The sequence below is a fragment of the Rhineura floridana genome, chromosome 15, assembly GCF_030035675.1.
Source record: "Rhineura floridana isolate rRhiFlo1 chromosome 15, rRhiFlo1.hap2, whole genome shotgun sequence".
NCBI lineage: Eukaryota > Metazoa > Chordata > Lepidosauria > Squamata > Rhineuridae > Rhineura > Rhineura floridana.
The window spans coordinates 15,575,201-15,598,540 of record NC_084494.1 but is presented as its reverse complement, the minus strand read 5'-3'; the positions used below and the strand labels follow the sequence as shown (position 1 = coordinate 15,598,540).

General features: G+C 41.3%; 1 protein-coding gene across 6 annotated transcripts; it reads right to left on the bottom strand.

Annotated features, from left to right (window-relative positions):
- Positions 1-156: 156 nt before the first annotated feature.
- CEP85 (centrosomal protein 85) lies at positions 157-19,609 on the bottom strand. 6 transcript variants are annotated; one of them, XM_061597868.1, is made up of 13 exons: positions 19,392-19,609; positions 16,496-16,646; positions 12,513-13,192; positions 11,467-11,600; positions 10,212-10,329; positions 9,712-9,897; positions 8,332-8,484; positions 7,946-8,100; positions 6,583-6,700; positions 5,525-5,575; positions 5,328-5,435; positions 3,689-3,914; positions 157-2,039 (listed from the first exon to the last, which is right to left on the bottom strand). In XM_061597868.1, the coding sequence occupies exons 2-13, from the start codon at positions 16,548-16,550 to the stop codon at positions 1,876-1,878; spliced, it is 2,148 nt and encodes a 715-aa protein (XP_061453852.1). In that variant the 5' UTR covers positions 16,551-16,646; positions 19,392-19,609; the 3' UTR covers positions 157-1,875. The 6 variants fall into 6 exon arrangements, with proteins under 6 accessions (XP_061453852.1, XP_061453849.1, XP_061453853.1 ...); XM_061597865.1 differs by having other exon boundaries at positions 19,395-19,609; XM_061597869.1 differs by having other exon boundaries at positions 12,513-13,157; positions 19,395-19,609.
- Positions 19,610-23,340: the final 3,731 nt, after the last annotated feature.

Sequence of the window (23,340 nt, the reverse complement as noted above, 5' to 3'; positions counted from 1 at the left end):
AAACAGATCTTAGCCTTTGAGGGCCATCATGTGTTCCTTTCTGCAGATTCAGTTCATGACCATGTACCGTTTTAGATACTGATGCCTGGAAGACCAGCACATTGCATTTTAATATTGAAAGGAGTTATCAGGCTCTCCATTTTCACTTCATAATGCTTTCTCTCTCATGCATCTTTATTACTCATTTATTCAGGAGTTCTTCATGACTAATTCAATACACTTCAAATAGATTCAGATACATAACCCACCACTTTAGCTCAGGTGGGAAGTGCTTTAAGGAAACATGCATAGCAAGGAACTTCAGTGGGCTGTTACTCACAAAATTGCATGTTGAGACATTCTTTTTTTAAAAAGTAGCTTTGCAACTTTATCCAGAGAAAAGTGGCAAGACGGAGTGATACAGGCAACAAATGCTCTTTGTCAAGCTTGCAGCCAACTGCTTGCCGTATTTGGTAATTGCATGTGTCTTCATGAACCTTAGAGCAAGTACATGCATGATTAAATTCTCCCGTATTGGAATGTTCCAAATCTGGGTAAAGAAAGGTCCCTAAGTTTTCTTGCCAATATGTTAATATTCTGATCAGGAGGTATGGTGTGTGTTTTTTTTAACATAAGGGACATTCATAAAACTTCCCCCACTTACATTCTGTAACTTGAGAAAAAAGATAAATAGATCAGCTTAGTCATAATGACTGACCAGTGAACTCTTTTTACATTACTATCTCATGGAATTCAATATTTTAGTCCAAGTCAGAGCCATGTAATGGATGAAAGAGTCCCATGAGCCACTCGAAGGGGTAGGGGAGCTGAGGTATCAACCAAGTGCTGCAATACAAGGCACACATCTTTGAGAATGCAGCTGATCCCTTCTCAGACAGTTTATTTCAAGAAGGAATAAAGGCACTAAGTGTGAAAATCCACATGCCAGAACATGAAGTATTTGCATAAAGGACATATAAAAAATGTAGTTTAAAAGGTGTGCTTGCATGGGAAAATTTTAACCCCTGTTAATGTGGGCACTGTCAAAGTCCATTTTACTGAGGCAGGTTCCACCACCTAAAGTCAAGTCACCTGAAGAACAAGCATAGGCTTCTAAGACTAGACTTCTTGGAAGACGCTGTACTTAGAAGGCTTTTGAGGGTAAATGCATTAACGCATTTTAGAACTCCAACATTGTATTCACGATTACTTTTGGTTCCTTTCTAAACCAGAACAATTCAGAATACTGAAGAATTTTAGACAAAACTACCCAGTAATGGAGCACTGCCAATACAGGTATTTCTTCATTTTTCAAACTTCTTTCAGAACATCTTTATCCAAGCCAATTAAGGTTTTTCTACATACATGCTGATGGAGTCCCTATCAGCCAGGTACATATCCACAACTGTACTAATATTTCCTTGCATGAACTATGCAGTACACAGGTACAGTCACAGCAATTCCCATGCTTGTGGAATCTAGAAAATGTGCTGTTACAAAAATCACAAGAAATGGCTGTTGCCTGTAACCCTGTACCACTTGGCCCACGTGCTTCCCGATGAGATTGCAGACTCCAGTGAGTCTGAAATCTCATAGCTACCAGTGTGAACTAGCCCTAGAATAGCAATTATATTAAGTGCTGTACCCAGAAGGCCCAACTATTTGGTAGCTTGCCTGGAGTCTTAACTGATAAAGCAATCACAAACAGAAGGCTATATAGATTTCCCTCAAAGTTCCTTCCTGGCAAAAGAAATACTTTGATTCCTTAGTGTGGGAAACATGCTCCACTTGGCATCACAATAGAATTAATATCTTAAAGGAGCTTTGGAAAATCCCACACCCTATAGCAGCTTTTGTTGATCTGAAATCTTAGTCCTCAAGTCCCATCTTTTGCCTTCATTGCGTGATACAGTTATCCCCCATATCCTGTGCATATCTGTCAGAAATAGCAGTCCGCAAATCCTCAATCTCTTTGCGCAAATGTTTAACATCCTCCAACTTCTTTGCTATCATTCCTGGTTGCAGTAAGTCATCCTTTTCTTTAACTGAGCAGTGCACAGCTGTGAAATCAGAGAACAAAGTTACAGTTTAGCCACTTTACAATGAAATAAAGTTAGGTTTTCCAAGATCGCAAATATCCCATTTAAGGCTAGAGTTAGAAACAGACTTCTTGTTGTTTTTAAGCAAATTTCTAACTCTCACTATTAGGAATACATTTGGGCATGATCTCCAAACAGTTCAGAAACCATACTGAGAAGTGTTGAATGTCAAGAGTTTAGCGATTTCTATCACATAATTTCTAACTCCTGCAAAAGACAAATGTACAAGTATAGAAGTGAAGCAAACATAACTGAATAAATTAGAGAGCAAAACAATTTGCATGATATCCTCAGCACAAGATTCCAAGTTCCTCTGGTTGCCACCAACCTGCTCACTCTGGAGTTGCCAACATGGTGCCTGTGGGTGCCATGACATTCTTAAAGATTTCTCCAAGTGCCTGTGAATCCTCTATGCCCCTGCAAAACACTCACTGTCACCTCTATCATGAGGTGGTAAGGGTAGAGGAAGTTGGAAGAGCAACACTCTTTTCCATTTCTTTTTTCAGCTCTATGTGCTTTTCAAGGCTCAGATCAGCACCCAAGCATCTGTGATGATCCGAGTGGGTATGAGGAAAAGGGGAACGATCTGGGAGATGGGGAGAAAGTGGGGTGCTGAAGGAGTTAGGAGGGGAAGAGGGCACACATGTATGTGTGTGTGTGTGTGTGTGTATACACACTCCAGTAAAGTGGATCCTCTTGAAATTGCTTAATTTTCTCAGTTCCTCACAGATCACATCTATCTCTATTGACTGAACCATAGAAAGCATGGATCCAGTGTTTTCCAGGACTGCCATGGTGGAAAAACATAGATCCTTTGATCCACATGCTTTGATCTGGATTCCTGCATTGAGCAGGGGCTTGGACTCAACGGCCTTGTAGGCCCCTTCCAACTCTACTATTCTATGATCCAAGGCATGGATCTTCAAATTTTTCAAGATATCGCCTTATTTATTTATTACATTTATATCCTGCCTTTGTTTTCATGATAGAAACCCAAGGCACCTTACATATGGTTCCCAAGCGGTCTCCCATCCAGGTACTGACCCAACCAGACCCGACTTAGCTTTAGCAGGGAGCTGGCCTTATGTGCCTTCAGACCACAGCTTAAACCACCATAGATCACCTCTGTGTTCATAGATGTGTTTTGTCATTTGTTGGTGGTTTTGCCATCATCCTATGCAAAAATCATTTAGATTCATGAGGATCTGTGATTTGTATCAGTGTTTTTGTAGTGTGGGCAAGCACTGGATATGGAATTTTTACTGTACATTCTACCAACATAGCTTCAATTTGATTATGCATTTTTTTAGAGACCTGTGTAAAATCATGCAAATCAGTTATTCTACTGGATCCAACTTTTACCTAGTCTCCAAGAAAAAGCAAGGATTGTGTGTGTGCATTCTCTGTTGCGGGGAGGAGCATGACCTGGGGAAGGGGGGGGGGAGCATTAACTAGGGGGCGGTACCCACAGCACACTCTAAAATCTCCAAATATCCCCAAATATTTGGAATAGCCAGCTAAGAAAGCAGAGGAGTTATGTCTTCAGAGCCCCAGAGAAAGACTCTTCATCTTCCACTAGCTGCTGAAAAAAACAAAACTGTTTTACTTACTGCAAATCCCTAACAGTAAGGACAAGTTGGGATCCTTTCCTTGTGCCCTTTGTGTGACAACACTATAGACAGATTGTAAGTCCTGCAGGCAGCTAGTTAGCTCTCTATGCAGGTCTTGAGTAAGGTGGGCTGTTTCATCAGACAGTAGCTGACCCGGCTCTGTCTGCCGGAGCTGCTCATGAAGAGTCAGGTTCTTTTCCATTAGTTCCTGGTTTTGAACAGACAGCTGAAAGGATAAAAAAAAGAAGCTGGAGCATTGAAGAAGATCTCTATCCCCACCTAGTGTGAGGCTGCAGTTCTACAGTATCAGTTTTGTATCAACATTTGGGAATCTACAGACTGGAAGGAGCACCCACTTTCTAATGCCCTTATCAGAGGTCAATGAGATCTCAATTCTAACCACAATAAATTACTGGGGAGATGGGAAGAGAAGAGAAATATTAGATCCCGGGCTACTTGAATTCTATGCTTTTGTAACAAAAGGTGAACAAAAAGGTTCAGATGATTATTTCTGCAGATTACATGGGTAAAGCACAGGAAGTTAGAAGCCTATAGTAATTTCTTAGGAGTCACACCAGTCTATGCATGGCTTGCCGGACAGTATGGAAGTTTCAGTTTAGAGATTTCCGCCACAGCATCTAAAATTTTGTCTTCAACAAGATGTAGATAATATAGTATGACTCTGGGGTTAAATTATAACATGTTTAAGAATAGCCAGGTCTAAAGCTATTGACAAATCCAATTTCTATTGAGGGAGAACAAGATCACTTGGAATACTCTTAATAATCCTCAGATGCCATCTTTAGGGCACCAGAGAAAAGGATGCTGTACAAGGGGTGGCCAAGGTGGTGCCCTCCAGATGTTCTGGACTACAACTAATCCCCAACCGTTAGCCATGGTAGACTGGTAGGAGCTGTAGTCTGACACATCTTTGCTAGTCCTTGCCTACCTTAGCTTTCAGGGATTCTAATTTGTTCTTTGAAAGAAAGATCAACCCTTGTAAGGCTGCCTGATGCAGAGGTTTCTGCAGTTCTCTTGGGTATCTTTTATTATTTGTTATTTATCCAGAAGCCTTTCAGCACTTAATACATTTTAGGAATTTAAAAGAAAACCAGAATCTGCTCAGAGCAGAAGGACAAATTAGGATGTGGGCATCATGCTCACCACAGCCATCTGAGCTGTGCCAAAGTAGTCAGCCCACTGCATTGCCACAAGCACATCAAATGCATCTCCACTTTGTAACAGTATGGTTTCTGTCTCACAATGAAGGAGACCAGACAAGTAATTTGAAGCAGATACTACGAATACAACAACAAGAGGATTTATAGGGTTGCCATAAGTCAGAATTGACTTGAAGGCATATAACAAAACAATGCTCAAGAGAAGCACAGCAAATCATAGCCTGGCATACAAGGATCAGGTATGGCCCCAGGAGTACCAAGAATGCCAAACACAATTTCTGTTATGAACCAGAGAGAAGAAGTTTTCAAATAAGGCTACAAATGGAGTTGTAAAATGCACATTAGGTAATCAGGAAGTTCAATGCAAAAAAATAAAAAAGAAATTAGGACTGAGGGTCCTACTGCATAATGGATAATTAATCTCTTTAACAGATGCCAACATTTAGAAGGAAGATTACCTCTTTCACAGCTATGCGCAGCTGCTGCAGTGCACTCTCCTGCCTCATTGCTTCTGCTTTGAGAGCTTGAGCTGTGTCGTCCTCCTGAACAATCTGATCCTCTAGATTCTGGAACAAAAACGAAATAGGTTCCAATTATTCTGTTGATGACGTACACACATGACAATATATCCAGTCCTTCAACAAGAATCTCTCACCTTTACTTCTGAAGATAACTGATCCAACTTCTTCTTCTGATTATCCACAATCTGAAAAAGAAGAAAGTTATTCAAACATTCCATGCATTTATTAGTACCCTCCAGATGTACTCTTGGCCAAAAAAGCTTGAAAATTCATAGCTTGAATAAATGCATGTATGAACATTGTACTATTGCGTATGATCAAATATCAGAAACTAGAGATTACATTTTTTTGGATTACCCCAAAATACCAATCAGCATTCCTTATGGATTCTTCAGTTCTTTGCTCTGAAATTTAACGGTTCACAGCCATGCAGCATTAATGCACAACACTTGCAGGAAGTACTAGATTGCCAAGCTTGTGATGTTTATGATTTAAACACACATGTACTCCACAGGATGCTCATCTGAAACTGTGGTTCTTACAGAGACATCAGTGCCTGCACACAGCACATTTTGGAGCTTTCTAGAGGTAGGTGATAACAACTTTGGTGGGAAGCCTGCCCCCAGTCCTAACACTGCATGCTCAAGGGGCATGGCTCCTAATTTTCTACTCAGTTCCTAACAAACTTAGCCTAACCTACCTTACAGGGTTGTTGTGAGGATACAATCAAGACAGGGAGAATGTTTGTACGCCAACTTCAGCCCTTGGAGGAAAGGTGGCGTATAAATTTATTTATATTATTTGTTGTTATTCTTAGGGCTATACAAGGAAGAACTCCAGTGAGATCAGGGATTGTGGGTGGGTTGTGCAAGTGCATAGATGAGCACTCAGAGAACCACAATCCAACCTGTTTTGTTTTTCCCCCTTTGTGGTCTCTATACATTTCCATAAGTGGCAGAACAGCAAGCTAACTTATCTAGAGGCAGGGCAGGTGGTGCTAATCACTGAGCATAACACAGTCCATCCAAAAGAGGTGTCTACCCTAGCAGGTGCAAAACCCATACTGCACAGAGACCATGAAGAAGCAACATAGTGGGATGCTTGAAGTAAGATCGATCTAGCAGGACAGATGCTCCAATTAGCAGAGCATACCCACAATATACCCACAAATTCTCCACTTGTAATAGGTTACCTTCCTGAGGAGATCACGCTCTTTTTGCAGAGAATCCTTTTCTCGTTTCTGTCTCTCCACCTCCTGGTCATGGTTTTCTGCTGCTGAATTCTTCCCACGCTGCATTTTATCTTGTAAACTTAAGAAACAGGATGCCACCACTAAATGGAATGACCTCAACAAGTTCACCTTTTGAAGATGGGTTTCACAACAGTAAATCTAAACCGCAGCCATCCCCTGATCCCATACCAACAAATTAGAAATCCTACTCTACTCCCAAAGCATACATGATTAAATTATGAGAGACACCTTTATATGACATTATTCAGTCATGATCAGGTGTGCATTAAGGAGCTATAAGGCTACATTTCTCTGTGAAAGAAAGCAGAAAGCCAAAGTATCTGCTAGCTCTGCCTTACCCCTCCTTCCAGTATAGGAGGAAATCAATAGCCTGACATAATCAGCATGGCAAGTTTCCTGAATTCATTCACTGTGCCTTCACTGGATCCCAGGAGAGTGTCAGGCCTCAAAGCCTGCTCCAACCAGACTGGACTGTCCCCTCTCCAAATACAAGGCCATCTGCCAGCAAGTGCATTGGTGGGAAAAATTCTGATGACTTAGTAAACCCCTTTTGCTGTTAAACAACACACACCCCTCTGCTCTAACTGGGCAGGTTAAACAAAATGGATCTGCCACTGTCACATGCTACTAGTCTATAAAAAGCAGCCCAAACCCCAATGTCAAGTCAGGTTCTTTTGGTTCCTAAGCCAGTATGCTCATCTTTTTCCATGATTTGAAAGGCAAAACAAACCCAACACATTTTTAATGGCTGAAAGTTTCTGAAGTAGAAAATAAATGCAAGCTCACTTCCAGCTTATAGCCAAATATTTTATTTATTTATCTACTACGTTTATGTGCTGCCTTTCCACCAAGGCACCCAAGGGCAGATTTGGCTAATATCCATACACTCAGCTCCTGTGATCTCCATTCCCTTGGCTGTCTGTTGTCCATTTGTCTCCCCCAAGCACTACATTAAGTCCCAAGCCAATATTTCCCTTCTCTAAACACCCCAGGTCACACTTTCTCCCCAAGTCAACTCTACAGATATTAAAAAACTGAATGCTGCGTATCTGCCACAGATGGCCTTTAAAACAATTGAACAAGATCGCTTTTCCTTCCTCCATAATGTCCCAAGAGTTTACTCTCTCCTGCAAACAACTTTTCTTATCCCAACTTGATACATGTGTTGTCACTCCCCCCCGCCCGATACACATCTTTCATAGGAAGCTTCATCACTACAAGCACTATACGATACAAGCTGTCTGGACCACCTCATTTCCTCATTTCATTCTGCTTCTCCACCTTTAGATCCCAGGAGCATTACCTACGCACAGTAGAAAGCAGCTCCATTTCTTTGTGTTTCTGCATTTCTAGCTGCAGCTCCTTCTCTCTACAACGGACACGAACATCGCCAAGCTCCTTCTCGAGAGTAGTCACCGTTTTCTGGAAAGCCGTAGCTGCCTGCTGAGATTCCTTTAACTTGAAAGGGGGGGGGAAGAGACAGCACTTCAGAACCAACAGAATTCTTTATTAGCCATTTTCTTTCACACTAAGACAACTCTTACTACATCTTCTTACAGCTCCAAGCAAATGTGAAGTCCTAGGTCAGAATATTTCCCTGTCTGAAAACAGATTCACACTCACAGCTATACACGAAGACCTGGCCACCTACTCTTCAAGTGCAGATGAATCCAAGAGATATCATTATACCTGTTGATTTAGCTTCCGATGATCTTCCAACATTGGAAGGTCAGCAACATAACGCTCCAGAGTCTCAATTCTTTGCTGTTTCTCACGGTTCTGCTCAAATTCTTTTTGGCACTTCTTTTTCAGATGATCAATGTGTTTATCTCTTGCCTTTACCTGCACAAAGAAAAAGCACATATTTGGGCTCTCATGTTTTCACCCATCAAGCAAATACATGCATCTAACTTAGATTCCCAAAACTATTCTCACCTACAAAGAGCAAACAACATATAACATTATATATATATATATATTCTCTCTCTCTCTCTCTCTCTCTCTCCCTCCCTCCCTCCCATTGGGAGGAAGGGTGGGATATAAATAAATAAATAAATTAGAGATTTCATTCATATACATTCCTTCAAGGCAGAACAGTCTATCATACAGAGCAGATTAATCCCACTCCAGGCTGCACAAAACCAGCAACATGACTCCAGGGTATTAGCTGTGTTAGCCAAGTAAAAATTAGTCCCCTTGAGACATGCTGATGAAGAATGGCACACATTTTACATGCAGAGTAGAGATTCAGGTTTATACCGAAAAACTGAAGGATTTGGATAAAGAAACCCAATCTAATATTAGTGCAAACATTTGGAAAAAATCTTGATGCTCTTAGCTTTCTGCCCAATCCAATTCCCTATTTAAAATCTGCAACAGTGATGTGGGTTTGGGGGGGGATTCTGATGCCCTAGAGGGCATGTTTATTTTACTTGTACTTAGTAAACAAAGTTAGGGAAGCTTGCCAATTTCAATTTCTAATATTTTATTTGTAATTGGCATCCATTCATTGTTACTAATGGTCTTATGAAAGGTCTGCATCACATCACTGCTCTTTAGCACAGAGGGTTGTATCCAACTACGCTCTACTCAGAATAGACACATTGAAATTAATGGATTTAAGTTAGTCATGTCTATTAAATTCAATGGGTCTTCTCTGAATAAGAATAGCATTGGACACAACCCACTGATCACAATTTCCTACAGCAATGCTATATGATGTAAAATAATAAGTGTAAAGTTTAGATGCTAGAATAGCCAAGAACTAGTTTTTCTCTGCTCCTGGTTCAATCCTTCAATATAAAATCACATGCAAGCAGCAGCTGTACTCTTGACTCAATCCCAAAATGTAGGTAGGGAAACGATTCCATATGCTGACATTGGTTTTTCAGCTCTTTGTGATAGGCTTCTCCTTACTCCCTGCAGTGTTAACTAAACAGAAGCAAATTACTGTACATATACAGTGTGTGAGAGGGGCAGAGTGGGGAGAGAAAGGACAGTTTCCTTTCCTAACCAAGGATCTTTAGCAGAAACCAGGCGATTCCTCTTGCATTAATACAGAAAACCAACCCTTTCATCTTGTTTCTTCAGCTCCACTGTATGCTTCTGTACAGTCTCCTTGTGGGACTCTTGGATCTGTTTTACACTTGCTTCTGAAGCAGCCAGTTTCCTCTCCAATTCAATCTTTTCTTTACTGAGCGATTCTGTTTTTTCAGTAAACTGGGCCCGTAAGAATATGTTCTCCCGCTGCAACTCCTGCAAAAGACAGCTACTGAAGATCACAATAGCTCCCAAGCATTTCCCAAAACCCACACTAAAAATTGTATCCCCTGATAAGGAGCCAATTGTTTTAAGTGAGGGGGATAGAATTTGGTTTGGTTGCTGCAGATCAATGGTATACTGAACACTGTCAGATTCAGAGTTGCAAAAGACACTGAAATGGCAAAAGAATAGTATGACACTGCCCAAACAACCTCCTCCACTCCAACATCGTTCATATGGATCTTCCTTCAGAAAAGCTAAGGAAACGAAATCTTCAGGCCACATCAACCATGATGTCTGGAGCCTACCTGCATTCTGAGCAAGTACAGGTCTCCATAAGCAGCAGGATGGCTCAAGAGGGCACTGTGGACTTGCAGTTCACTTTCTCGTACTTTCTGCTCCAGCTGGGAAATGTGCTGCCTCTGCCTTCAAAGAAGAATAACCCCAACACATACATTAACATTTGCAAAGTCAGGTGTTCCGAAGATAGAATGTTTGCTTCAGCCAAATGGACTCTATACTATGTTCTAAATTGTGTTTACTGATGCCTGTTCATAACCTAATGACAGGAATAAAAGGTGGTGGTGGGGAGAATAAAGGAAGGGGACAAGCTAACTGAGAAAGTGGCTATCCTCTGTCATCCCTCAATTTGACAAATAACATTCAATTAAGTGCACTGGAGATAAACCACCACTGTATCAAAAGCTTCACTAGCCCAGTTAACAGACAAGCCAAGAAGTCCTAAGTCTCAGTGCAACTAGAAGAAGCCATACAAACCCATTTAAGCTCTTTTTGACTTTTATCAATGGTAGAGAAAGGGGAGCTTCTCAAAAAGAAAGGTTGCTTTCCCCCAAAATTCTATATCTTTGGCATTGCAGGCACAGACACAAATACTCCTGAGTATTTACCTATAAAAATTTTGTTCACTTAACTGGGTAATGTCATCAGGGAACTATTTCAGTAAGTTCTTAGAACAAAACTTGCACAACAACCTTCTCTGTGTTTACTCAGAAGTAAGCCTGTGTTCAATGAGCCACGCTGCCTTGTATTTAGGATTGCAACTTTAGCATTTCTTCTAGTATGAAATACAGAACCAGTTCACATATAACACTAAGCTAAACTATGGCTGTGTGTCAATGTGTGGGTTCCCAAACTTCTCAAGATCACAGCAGGGCAGCTCCTCCCTTGCTACTTGGGGGTAAGCTATGGTTTGGCTTAGCATTACATACAAGCCCAGACTTGTGGTTTCACTGACTGTAACTTGGTTTCCCAATCATGGTTTGTCTGGAGTGAGCCAAACAATGACCCCAGGCTCAGATATTTATAAAAATATTTGTATACTGATTTACAACATGTAACATTAAGGCAAACCCTGCCTTAGCTCTAGTAGCATAGCAGCAGTAGGACAGGGAGAGAATGCTGCTGCAACCATCTTCGCTGCAGGAACCCTCATGTATGCTCGTTCACGATATGCCATGGTCTGGCTTAGCATCATGTGTTAATTGGGCCACAGTCTCAGGCTTGTTAGTTGCTACAACATTATTTCTGTATTCCATTTCCTACCTGTCAATGAGGATTTCTTTCTCCCTGAGCAGGTTCTCATTTGAATTCACAATACTGACCCACTGGGCTGGATCAAGAGTGTGCAGTGAAACATTGCTCATCATGGGGTGGTAGCAAGTAGCTTTATTTTGCAGCTGAAATCATGAGATTCAGACAGAAACAAGACATGAGGGTCAGCTCTCAGTCCCAACTTTAACATTGGAGGATATTCTGCATTCTCTTCTGTATACCAATACACAGAAGCCTCATCGCATACACAGCTATTTCAGACCCACATCCAAACATTATGAAAAAAATAGCTCCGTAAAGACTGCACTGAATAATCTTAGATCACAGGAAAACATCTGCTTTAAGTCATTAAACAAAAATGGTTTCATCTAACTACAAGGTTGTGGATTTTATGACAGTTTTCAAACAAACTGAAAAGGCAAAATCAATCAGTCATTTTGCTAACTGTGATTACTTGTCAGCAATTTTTTCCATACACATAAGTCAAAGGGAACTAATGACATAAAGCAGCAGTATTTAGAAAAAACAAGGCATGAATATGCACTTTGGAGAAATTCCTGAACTCTTTATAAACTAGATACCACAATCACAGGCCCTTACCAAACAAACTCCAGGGCAGTCCACTCTACTCCTTGAAAGCCTACAGAGTGCCATCTCTCCCTGCAAACTAAAGCACCACACAGACAATACTAATGATGATTAATTCCTCCTCACTAATCATTAGTCAAGGCAGCATATTATGTTGTACTCTTTCATCAGACAAATCCATACAACAGCATTAGTCACCAACAGCTGCATGTTTCTTTTCATTTCTATCCAGCCACTGCTCTAGGGATTGGAGGAGAACACAATTTAGAGGGACCACTTAAATAGACAGCAGTAGCTGTATGTGTATATATTTCAGATAAATAGAAATGGAATACCCAGTTAATATGCACCTGTGAATAATGGCTAAAAGTTTTATTCTACTTTGAACTCCTACCTATGTCCCCACACTCTCTCAAGCTAAAACAGACTGTTTCAAAAGGATCTTCTACCTGCATCTGCTCCAGTTGTAACCGAACACGGTCCAAGTGCTGATGCCAGGCACCGAGTGCACAATTCTCATGCTGATGTCGTGTGCAAGGTTCCTGCTTCCACCTCTGAGACTGAGCAGCTGTTGGGCTGGAATACGTTGTAGCAGGATTAAGCCCCAAAGGTACCTGCTTTTCACAGACTCTCTTTGCTTCTGCTGTTGGTTTAACATCTAGCAGTACTTTGCATGGGTCTTTTTCTAGGCCACCACTGGTAGTATCTGAATTACACATTTGGAGCTGGGACCAAGGACCAGTAGACTGCTTATCTATAAATGCTGACTGGTTAAATGTGAGTTCAGCAGCAAGCCTAATGGGTTTCTGAGCACATTCCACACTTGCTTGATCAGAAGCAGGGAACAAGAATTGATCACAATCATTTTCCACTGAAGTCCGATACAGATGAAGAGGGTTCCTGTCAAACACCTGGGTGTGCCTCAGAGGATCAGGGTCATGGTTGGACCTCAGCCCTGCTGCGTCACTTGAAGAGACCGGCAAGGAGGAAGCCAGGGTGGTCCGAGGTGTGCTTGATTCATCCACTGTGCAAGACCTATCCAGCATGGAAGGCATGACGTGAGCTGTAGGAATAGCCACTTGGGTTTTGATGGGCTGAAATGAAGAACCGTCATTGGAATTGCAGAACGCTGAGAAAAGAAAAGTGACTGGTAAATTAGACCCAAAATATTACAGAGCAGCTGAAGTGGAGCTCTCTCATGGCTTTTCTGTATGCTCAACAGCTAGGCACCACATGCAGTGTAGTGGAGCTACCACACTACATGGTAAAAAGGAAAAAGGTCATGTTCCTATAAACGACAGCTATCTCTCCTAGCTTACAAGGCATCAGCATCTGATCACAATTCAAATTCAGATATGCAACCAGACCAACTTCCATTTGATCAAATGATATTTTAACAGAAGTAGGGCTTTCTAGCTCTCATAAACATCTTGAAGTTGGCCTTAGAAAATGCTAAAACTTACTCAGGAACTAGGAACTGAGCTCTCGATTACATTCCCAACTCACAGCACTGCAACTCCCATTTGTTGCCTGATATGTCAAGAGAAGTTGGCGGCTACCCCAAAGCAGCAGAAGACTGGAACACCTCCTAGAAAACTGAAGCAATTGTTGCCTGTTTGGCACTAACCTCCCCAAAAAATAAACTTCAGTTCTTCCCAACAGCTGTATGTAATAAGGCTGTATGAATGCTGAAAATACTGACGCAGAAGTACCAGATCTGACTCGATGGACGTGTGAAGTTATTCTTAGTAACTCTCAGGTTTCAATACAGGAAAAACAACAGCAGCTCAGCCAAGCAGCAAGGCACCTTACTGCCTAAGAATATTATTCCTCTCCATATTCTTAGGTACCACTGCATGAATTTCAGATTTATGTGCAACACAAAGTCAGTAAAAAAGAGTTTAAAAGTCTGCCTCTCTGACATAAAGCTTCTTTCCTGTTTCATGACCATGATCTCACATTGTAACGTTTGCAAAATCCAAATGCTGACATGAGGAGGAATGCAGGGTCCCAGTTTGATTATCACAGGAATGACACTACACCATGCATGTTTAAATATCTGCAGACAAGCTGCCAATATGCAGTAAATATGTCAAAAGAACTGGTCAGCTGTTAACATTTTCAAGAACTGCAGTTTGATTATGCAAGAGCTGGACACATCTCAAAGACAAGAGGGCAACATAGTGTTGTTTACCATTTATTAAGCCAATCACATGAAGACATGAAGGCTGTCTGCTAACCACATTTCTGACACTAGGTAACAGGATACGTGGTAAAGTTCCATCAATGATAGACTAGAGTGTGGCTTTGCATGTATGAGATCCCATATTTGATTCCTAGCATTTATTAGCAGAGGTGCTGGGAAAAAGCTCTTTAAGACACCCTCTAAAACTAAAAACATACATCCCATCTCTTAACGCAGAGATACCTGGGCATGCCTGGAGAACACCTGCATAGAAAAATTCACATCTCAGCTAGGCCTCTCACCTTGTATGGGCGACTTCAGACATGACATGTGCCCTACAAGAGGGTTAACTGGTGTTGTGAGGCAGTGCACAGATGCAGACCATCCAGCACCTCCACAAGATGTCCTGAACGAGAAGCAGAGACAGAATGGGGGAAGTAGAGTAGGGAAGAGCTACAAGTGTGGATCGCAGGGCACACACTGTATCTAGGAAAAGATGGAGCACATCACCCCCTTTCTCCCACCTGAACTGCTTCCCCCCCAAGGCATCCATGAACAAGTGCTCACTCTCCTTACCAGGACACTGGCTGACAAGTCTTCAGATAGTGCCAGCAAGTTAGGACTTGGAGCCAAGTGATGAAGTGACTGCTTGCTCCCTTACCCAGGGTCTGAGTGTCTCAAAGCTTTAGGGACCAGTTGCAGCTGGACACTCTGAAATGTCCTTGAAGTGTAGTCTGCCTTTCTCTAAACCAAGGGGGCAGCGCCATACAGTGCAAGAAAAGACAGCCCATGTAGATTGCCACGTGACAATTATGCAAGAATATTGTGTTGTGTGCACACCTATTGAAGAGCCAGCAGTTGGTAGCAGGATAGCAACAAATTGCTGACTTTCCATACACAAACACAGCAAAATAGATTTTCATGACCACAACACAGGGTGCATAAGCACATGCCTCCCCTACATCCCATAATAGTGTATATCTGTGTAGGAAAAGTGTTATATGCAAAGCAATCCACTGCTGAGAGGTTACAAAGAGCACATCTAGTTTCTTTACCATGCTCAGAGGTCACCTCATTTTTCTACATCCAGAAAGTCCCCAAAGCAATTAGCTCTGCAACCAGCTGTGATCTTAGAAGTTCTCTAGAATGGAAACCATTTCAGTTCAAAGACACTTCAAAGACCACTTGCAGCAGGAAGTTGACTTCTTTCTTGGCTGAAGTCTCAGAAAAAGGGAGATATTTGAAACTACTAATAAATTTATCAGATAATCAAAGACACTGTGGATATCTACGTATTTATTTTCAAAATTTGTATGCCATTCTTTAGCTAATAAACTCAGAGCAGCAAAACACAAACTATTAAAATGAACAATAATAATAATATCAGAAACAAAAACTTGATAAAGTCAGGGGAAGGGGAAAAACAGCAATTAATATCAGCCACTTTATATACTGGAAGTCATGGGCACTACAGAACACCTGACAAGGGGAAAAAAGGTCCCAAGAGAATTTTCTAGGAAAGGCACTCCAGACACTACCTAGCCTCTGAAAGTGGGAGTACTCAGATAAAGCCCTCTGAAAATTAACATTAATACTCATATGCAGAAGAAAGCAATCCTTCAAGGATTCAGACCCTACATATTTAGGGCCTTACAGGCAGTAGGCAGAACTTTTGTTATGTTCAGACAGCAGGCTATTACCCAGTAGTTTCAAGAATGGCAACATCTGATTCCTGCAGCCAATTCAAGGCAGCAATCTGAAGAGATTGTGAAGTCTTCAGAGGCAGCTCCACATATAACACACTGCAGTAGTCTTATGTGCAGGCTACTGCACATGTGGCAAGACTACCCCTGTGAAAAAGAGGGCCATAGCTGATGCACTAGCTGAAGCTAGCAAAAGATGCTATGTGTCACAGAAGCCACTAAGGCTTACAGAAATAGTGCTGGATCAATTAGGAGAGCACTCCCAGATTGCAAACCTGATCTTTACAGGACAGTGCAGCTCCATCCAGAAGAGAGCAAATACCATACATCTAATCACAATATCCATCCATCAACATCATCTGCAACTTGTCAGGTTTGTGCTTCAGTACATTGGTTCTTGTCCAGTCCATTACCTATCCTAAACACGAATTCAGCACTTCCACTGTCCTATCTGAAAAAGTGGGCAGTGATACAGAGAAGGAACAGTAACCTGGAATACAAAGGCTCCGTATAGAAATTAAGCAACTTAAAAATGAAAACTTACCATCAGTACTGTTCAAGGAGGAGGTCTCAATCAGAGTGTCCCCATAGGCAGCCATCCTTCAACTATGATCAGAGTACCTATTTGGAATTTTAGGCAGATACGGAATTTACAAGACTATCTTGCGAAGCACTCTTCTGGTCTGTACTGGATTCTAAAGGGGAGAAAAGTTACGTTGTTAAGCTTTACAATGTCTGTAAGAATTCCTAACCAAAGACAAACTTCTGGGGCATATGTTCACTCTCCTCTCTACAGTTTACACCTTAACCATGGTTAACATGAACCAGGACTTCCTGTTAATCACACAATCAGCAGAATACATCCAGAATGTGGACACAGCATGATTTCAGTATTGGTGCTGGCACATCAAGCCCAATTTAAAGTTATGTGTTGAGCCTCCACCCATTTGCTCTGCTGCCCATCACACTGGAAACTGCACTTATAATTGGTGCACAGAACAAACATGGTATAAAGATATTACAGCCGTACATGTACAAAGTATACAACCACAGGAATGATGATGTGTCTGGCAGGCCCTAGAAAAGCATTTTTCAATAGTAATACACTAGAAAGAGAGAAAGGGTTTAAATCAGATTTAATTCTTGTATGATGAAGAAGCTACCACATACATAACGAATTCCTTTTAGTTCAGATCAAGCCTGCCTGACATGCATTACAGCCTACCAGATATCAGATTATTCCTCCCACACACAACACATACTTTTGACAACCTCAGGCAAGCCACAAAGAACAGGTTATTTAAAATCAGATATCTAAACCAGAGACATGACATGGCTGGCAAGACAGTACAGCCTAGAGCTGTGAACTTGACAAGCCTATTCCATGCAAATGAATCTGTAGTAATTACCTATGGAGCCAACTGACCAATGCCACACAAGAGGAAACATTCACCCTTATCACTTGTTAGTCGAGGCTTGCTTACAAATATCCATTCACTCACCTAGACTCCCATGGCATGTATGAACAACCACAAAGTGATTGTGCAGGGAAGGTTTGTAAAAGTTCATTTGTTTCTTTTAGGCCACAAATAATGAAAAAGCAGATGTGTTTAAATAAGTCCACAAAAACTTGTACGCCAGGTTCCATGGTCATATGTTCAAACTGATCAAGAACTGAAAGCTTCTCATACATGTAAGACTCAAACCGGCTATTTGTTAATCATGTAATGCATGTGCAAGACCTTCAGTGGGTAGAATACACATCTAGTCCCTTTGGCTTTCACATTCCTTCCCAAACACAGTCACTTGTGAAACAGTCACTTGTGACAAGAGCACAACAGCTTTCTGTGGGGCATTTTCATGCAAATCTGGAAAAGTGCCTTTGAGCTTCTTTCATGTGATTTGTACTATATATGAAGTGTGGAAAATACATCCATATCCTGTCAATATATGTTTTATATACACATTTAAAAAACACATTAATCATACTTCTATCCTGTTCCAACATAGGAAGCTCAAAAACACCTTTACATTCCCAATCCTATGCATGTTTATTTGAAGGCCTGTTAAATTTAATGGGACCTAATCCCAAATGTGTGCATAGCATCACCACCTTTGGCTCATTCAGATACATGTTTTAACATTACAACATTATAAGCATGAGTAGCCACATTAAGATGTGTATGCAATATACATAACTAGCATGTGTGTGTGTGTTTAGAAAATAAGAATCTTGTAGATTCTTAAATTGCCTCTTTCATATTATGCATCTGCCAAAATTAACTTCTGGCTTTGCCAAAATAAAGATTGCCATGTTTCTTTTTATTTCTGCTCTCGGCCTGACCTAGAACCTCTGGTTTCATTTAAGGTGTAGGAGAAAATAGGTTTGCAGACTGGGCTTTGTTTTCTCCAAGAATTAGGATAGCAGCCTTTTTTCTTCTCAGGCCCAAGTGTGTAATCCGACATCTCAGCATCTGTGAGAGTCTTAGCTTCCCATTTCCATTTTAGACCCAAACTGTAAGCAAATCTCATGGTTAACATCCAGGGCAGTTTGCCTACTTTTTATTATTATTTTTCCTCATCCAGCAACCCTCTACCTTGTGTAACTTCTTGCCTGATGAAGAGCTCTCTAGAACTCCAAAGCCTGCCACATTTCTGTGCTATTTCAGTTGGTCCCAATGGCTGAGGTCCTGCGTGCAGGCATTCTCTAGGCACCTGGTTGGCTGCTGTTGAGAGCAGGATGCTAAACTAGATGGGCCATTTGCCTGATCCAGCAGACTCTTCTTACACCCTTATGTTAAGGTATCACCCAACTGCAACCACTAGATCGGTGGCTTCTAGTATGCACTGAGGCTGCAGTCCAACAGACTTACTTACCTGGAAGTAAGTCCCACTGCACTCACCTCAGAAGTACACATGCTTAGGACTGCATCTTGAGGAATCTCCACTATGCTCAGCAATGGCATCAGAAATACATACCTGTATATCTCAAGGGAGGCATAGAAAAAGCAAAGTGAATTTCATGGGGGGAGGGGAGCTTTCCCCCAGGTATTACACTTCTGAATAAAAAAGAACAGTTTAAAGCATGCTTGAGACTGCAACCTGGCTTTACTTTTCCAGCGCAGGATTTAGAGAGAATCTTCTCAATTCACATCACGTGCATACAAAGAGCATCTTTGTTCCAAATAACCACAAGGGATCCAGCAAAAGCTACGGGGAAGAGGTGTCGTACCCCCCCCAAGACTTTCCTTCAACCTAAGCAGCGCCTACCTGAGGGCAGAGACCGAGACCCATTTCCACCACCCTATCTGGGACAAACTGTGGTTGTAACACACCAAAGAATTCGTTCCAGAGAAAGGAAGGAGGGTTGTTGGGCGGGGAATTAAAGGGGGTCAGGATAGAACCCACAAGGACTTATTATTATTATTACTACTACTTACTACCTCTAGAATACATACGAAGGGTCCGCAGGCAAATATCCCTCCGCTTGAGGGGGATGCTGAGGTACAGCACAACAATTCACAATTCGGATAAGCGAAGAGACGATTAAATCTCCTCAGCCTTCTCTGGGACAACTGAGTCCCAACCCTCCCGCCGCTCACTGCGCATGCCCGGCGACCGTTACACGAGATGGAAAAAAAAGAAGGCTCGCCATGCTCCTCCTCTTCTACTGTTGCCACGCCCACTCGCTCGGGCGGCGACCGTTGAAGGCTCGCGCTCTCTCCCGCGGCGGGAGGCCACGCCTCCTTTCCTTGCGAGTTGGCAAGGGAGAAGCATGCCCCTGCCGCGCCTCTTCGCTTTCCATTGGTTCGCATCCTCCGAATGCAACTGGCCAGCGAGCACCCAATGAATGCTCTTCTCGAACTCAAGCCCCTCCTCCTCAAATATTCAATTTCAGGTTAAAAAAAAAGTCCCTTCTCGAGGTCTGTACTAAGGCGAGATGTAATGGAAGAGAGGGGCGGAAGTAACAGCAGTCTCATTCCATCCGGCTGCGAAAGACATGGGTCTGTGGTGCCTTTGCATCAGATCTGTTGAACGACCAGCGACTTTTGATTGCTGTCCAAATTTGACCATTATTGCTGCTCACTATAGGGTCTCTGTCACCAAGAATTAGTGCTTGTCAGCACAATTGTAACCATGTCTACTCAGAGTAAGCCCTATTGAATTCAATGGGGCTTGCTCCCTAGTAAATGGGATTAGAACAAATACTGTTGTTCAACTATAGTTTATAAGTGTGTGTCATTAATATAGTTGAGCACGGCATATCTGAGACTACCCCCTTTTCCATTTCTCTTAAACACAAAAAAGCAAAAGTAGCCATGTTGGTCCATAAGAGAAAAAAAAACTCCAAAATTCATAGTTGAGCAATACCTTTGTTGTGAGATTCTGGTTGGCCCTAATAAAGGTATTCCCCATTGTGGATTTTGGATTTCTCTTAAAAGTTTGACTTACTGCAGAAATCTCCTTTGCACATTTATCTGAAACCATCTGCCTCAAAAACTGAGATAATAGCATAGTTTGCAATGTATACATAAACCTGTATTGTGTTTTAAACATTTGTTTGCAGGAGCAACAAATCTTAGCTTCACTCCAGCAAAGTTCAAACTCAAACAAGCATTTGTTTTAATTAATTATGTTCCTGATTCCACAGAATGCTTTCTGTGCATTTTTGTTGTTGCTAATGCAACTGATAATCTTATCCATTTTAATTCTAGGGGACAGGTAAGGTCAGCAGTTGGCTATGTCATGCCCTCCAGATGTTGTTGAACTATAACTCTCATCAGCCCTAACCAGATGGAGTTCATCTCAGCATCAGGGATGATGAGAGCTAAGGTCCAGCAACATCCAGAGGCCACCATGTTGGTTGAATCCTGGATTAGGTTATAAATGTGAGCCTAATCATTCAACATGAATTGCTGGGGATTTGTTTGATCCAATTAGTGGCTCGATTAAACTTAGTAATTATCAATGGGCATAAAGAGGTTGATTCATCTGCAGAGTTCACATATATTTCTGGGCGGGGCAGCAGTATGGTAGATTACGTGCTGCTATCTCCTTCTCTAATCTCAAATATCACCACTTTTTCAGTTGGTGATAGGTTAGAAAGTGACCATCTCCCCTTAATACTAAATATCTCTGTTATGGGGGTCCGTAATTCTTCCACGAAATTTTTATACGAAAATTCAACACCGGGAAACGTTTATTATAAGAGAGTGCAGTGGTCCGATAGGACCAGCTCCAAGTTTGAGAAATTTTTATTTTCTCCAACGGCCCTAAACTCTAGAGAACAAATAATAAATTCGAACTCTAGTGCAGTGATCTTGTCAGAATATTCTAAGCTATCTTTTGCTTTGGAAAAGCTTCAAAAAAAAGCTAGTCGCCCTCGCAGTCCAATAAACCAAATGAAACCCAGCTGGTATGATAATGAATGTAAGGCCACGAAATATGTACTAAGAGAAATATATAATACCTACAGAGCAACAAACGCAAAAATTCTTCCTCCTGAATATTACTCAGCTAAAAGAACTTATAAAAAGCTAATTGCCCAAAAAAAAGACCAGGTACAACAAGAAAGTTTGAAGATCCTAATAAATGCTTCCCTAAACAATGATTCCAAACTTTTTTGGGCAATTGTTACGAATGCTTTAGGTTCTACAAACTTTCAGCAATGTAATATTCCATCTGATATCTGGGAACACCATTTTTCCTTGCAGTTTGTTAAATATAGTGATAATTCCTATGGACTATCGCCTTAGGTCAGCTCAGATTCTTGTCCTGATTGGCCGCCGGTTGCCCAAGATGAAGTAATATGTCTAATTAAAAATCTAAAAAGCGGAAAGGCCCCAGGAATAGATGCGATCTTACCAGAAATGCTCAAAACTAACATCCAATGGTGGGCTCCACTGCTCTCGTCCCTTTTTACCCAGATAAATTTGACTGGGAAGATACCCTCATCCTGGCTTGAAGCGGTCATCATTCCCTTATTTTAAAAAGGAGATAAGGATGATCCTGTAAACTATAGGCCCATCAGTCTTCTGTCTGTAGTGGGCAAAGTATATGCATCTTTCTTAAATGTCAAACTACAATCCTGGATAGAAGAAAAAAATATTCTGGGTCCCGAGCAAGCAGGTTTTCATCCAAATAGATCCACTATTGAACACTGTTTAATATTACGATTCCTGGCAGAAAAATATATGAGCAACAAAAATAGGGGACTTTTTCTCACTTTTATGGACCTCAAGACTGCATTCGATTCAGTCCCAAGGAATCTTCTATGGGCCAAACTAAATGCAACCTCTATAGATAAGCGTCTTTTATTTCTAATCAGCCAGTTATACCATAGTACTTCTCTGAGGGTGAGATATGGGATAAATGGTGAATTGACCAGACCTATACCAGCACAAGTAGGAGTGCGGCAAGGTTGTGTTTTGGCCCCCTCCTTATTTAATCTTTTTTTAAATGATTTAAGCTCAATTTGCTGCAATTAAAATTTTCATTCCCCTAAATTAGCAGGATTAAATTGTCCCCTTCTATTATATGCTGATGATACGGTTCTGATGTCCTTTTCGGAGATTGGCCTTAAACGCCTCCTTAGGGCCTTTATGTGCTATTGTGAAAAAAAAAATCTTGCTATTAATTTCCAAAAGTCTAAAATAATGGTTTTCACCAAAAGAAAACTGACACACCATTGGAAAGTAAAAGATAAAACTTTTGAGCAAGTAAATTTTTTTAAATACCTAGGTATTTTATTCTGTTCCTCACTTTCATGGTCCCTTCATATACAGACTGCAATTCAATCAGCACAAAACGTCTCCAGAGCTTCTATTAGATTTTATTATACTAAAGGAGGCTGTTACATCCCTGCTGCCATGAAAATCTTTAAAATTAAAATACTTTCACATCTTCTCTATGGAGTACCAATTTGGGTTACAGAATTCAATAAAAAAGTAGAAAGGGTTCTTTCGAGCTTTTTACAGGCCATTTTCGGTATGCCAAACTGTGTTTCCCCAGCTGGTCTCAGACTTGAGGCTGGAATAAACTCGATAGAACACACAGCCTGGCTACATGCCTTTAGATTTTGGATCAAGGTAGCTTATTCCGGTCCTTCTTTAGGGTACCTCCACTTAATATGGAGAGACCCTTTTACAAGCTCATGGATCAAAACCTATAACAATAAGCTAAAATGTTTAGGCCTGTCCACAGAACTCTTATCATCCTGGGACTCCGAAAAGGCCAATTATATCATCAGCCAGAGAATAAGGGATCTTGATTATCAGTATTTATATTCTAAGGCAACTACATCCTGCTCCCCATTACATTTTGGGCTGAGTTTTTGTTCTTCATCTCAACTGTCATATTTAACAGAATTAACATTTCCCCATTATAGAT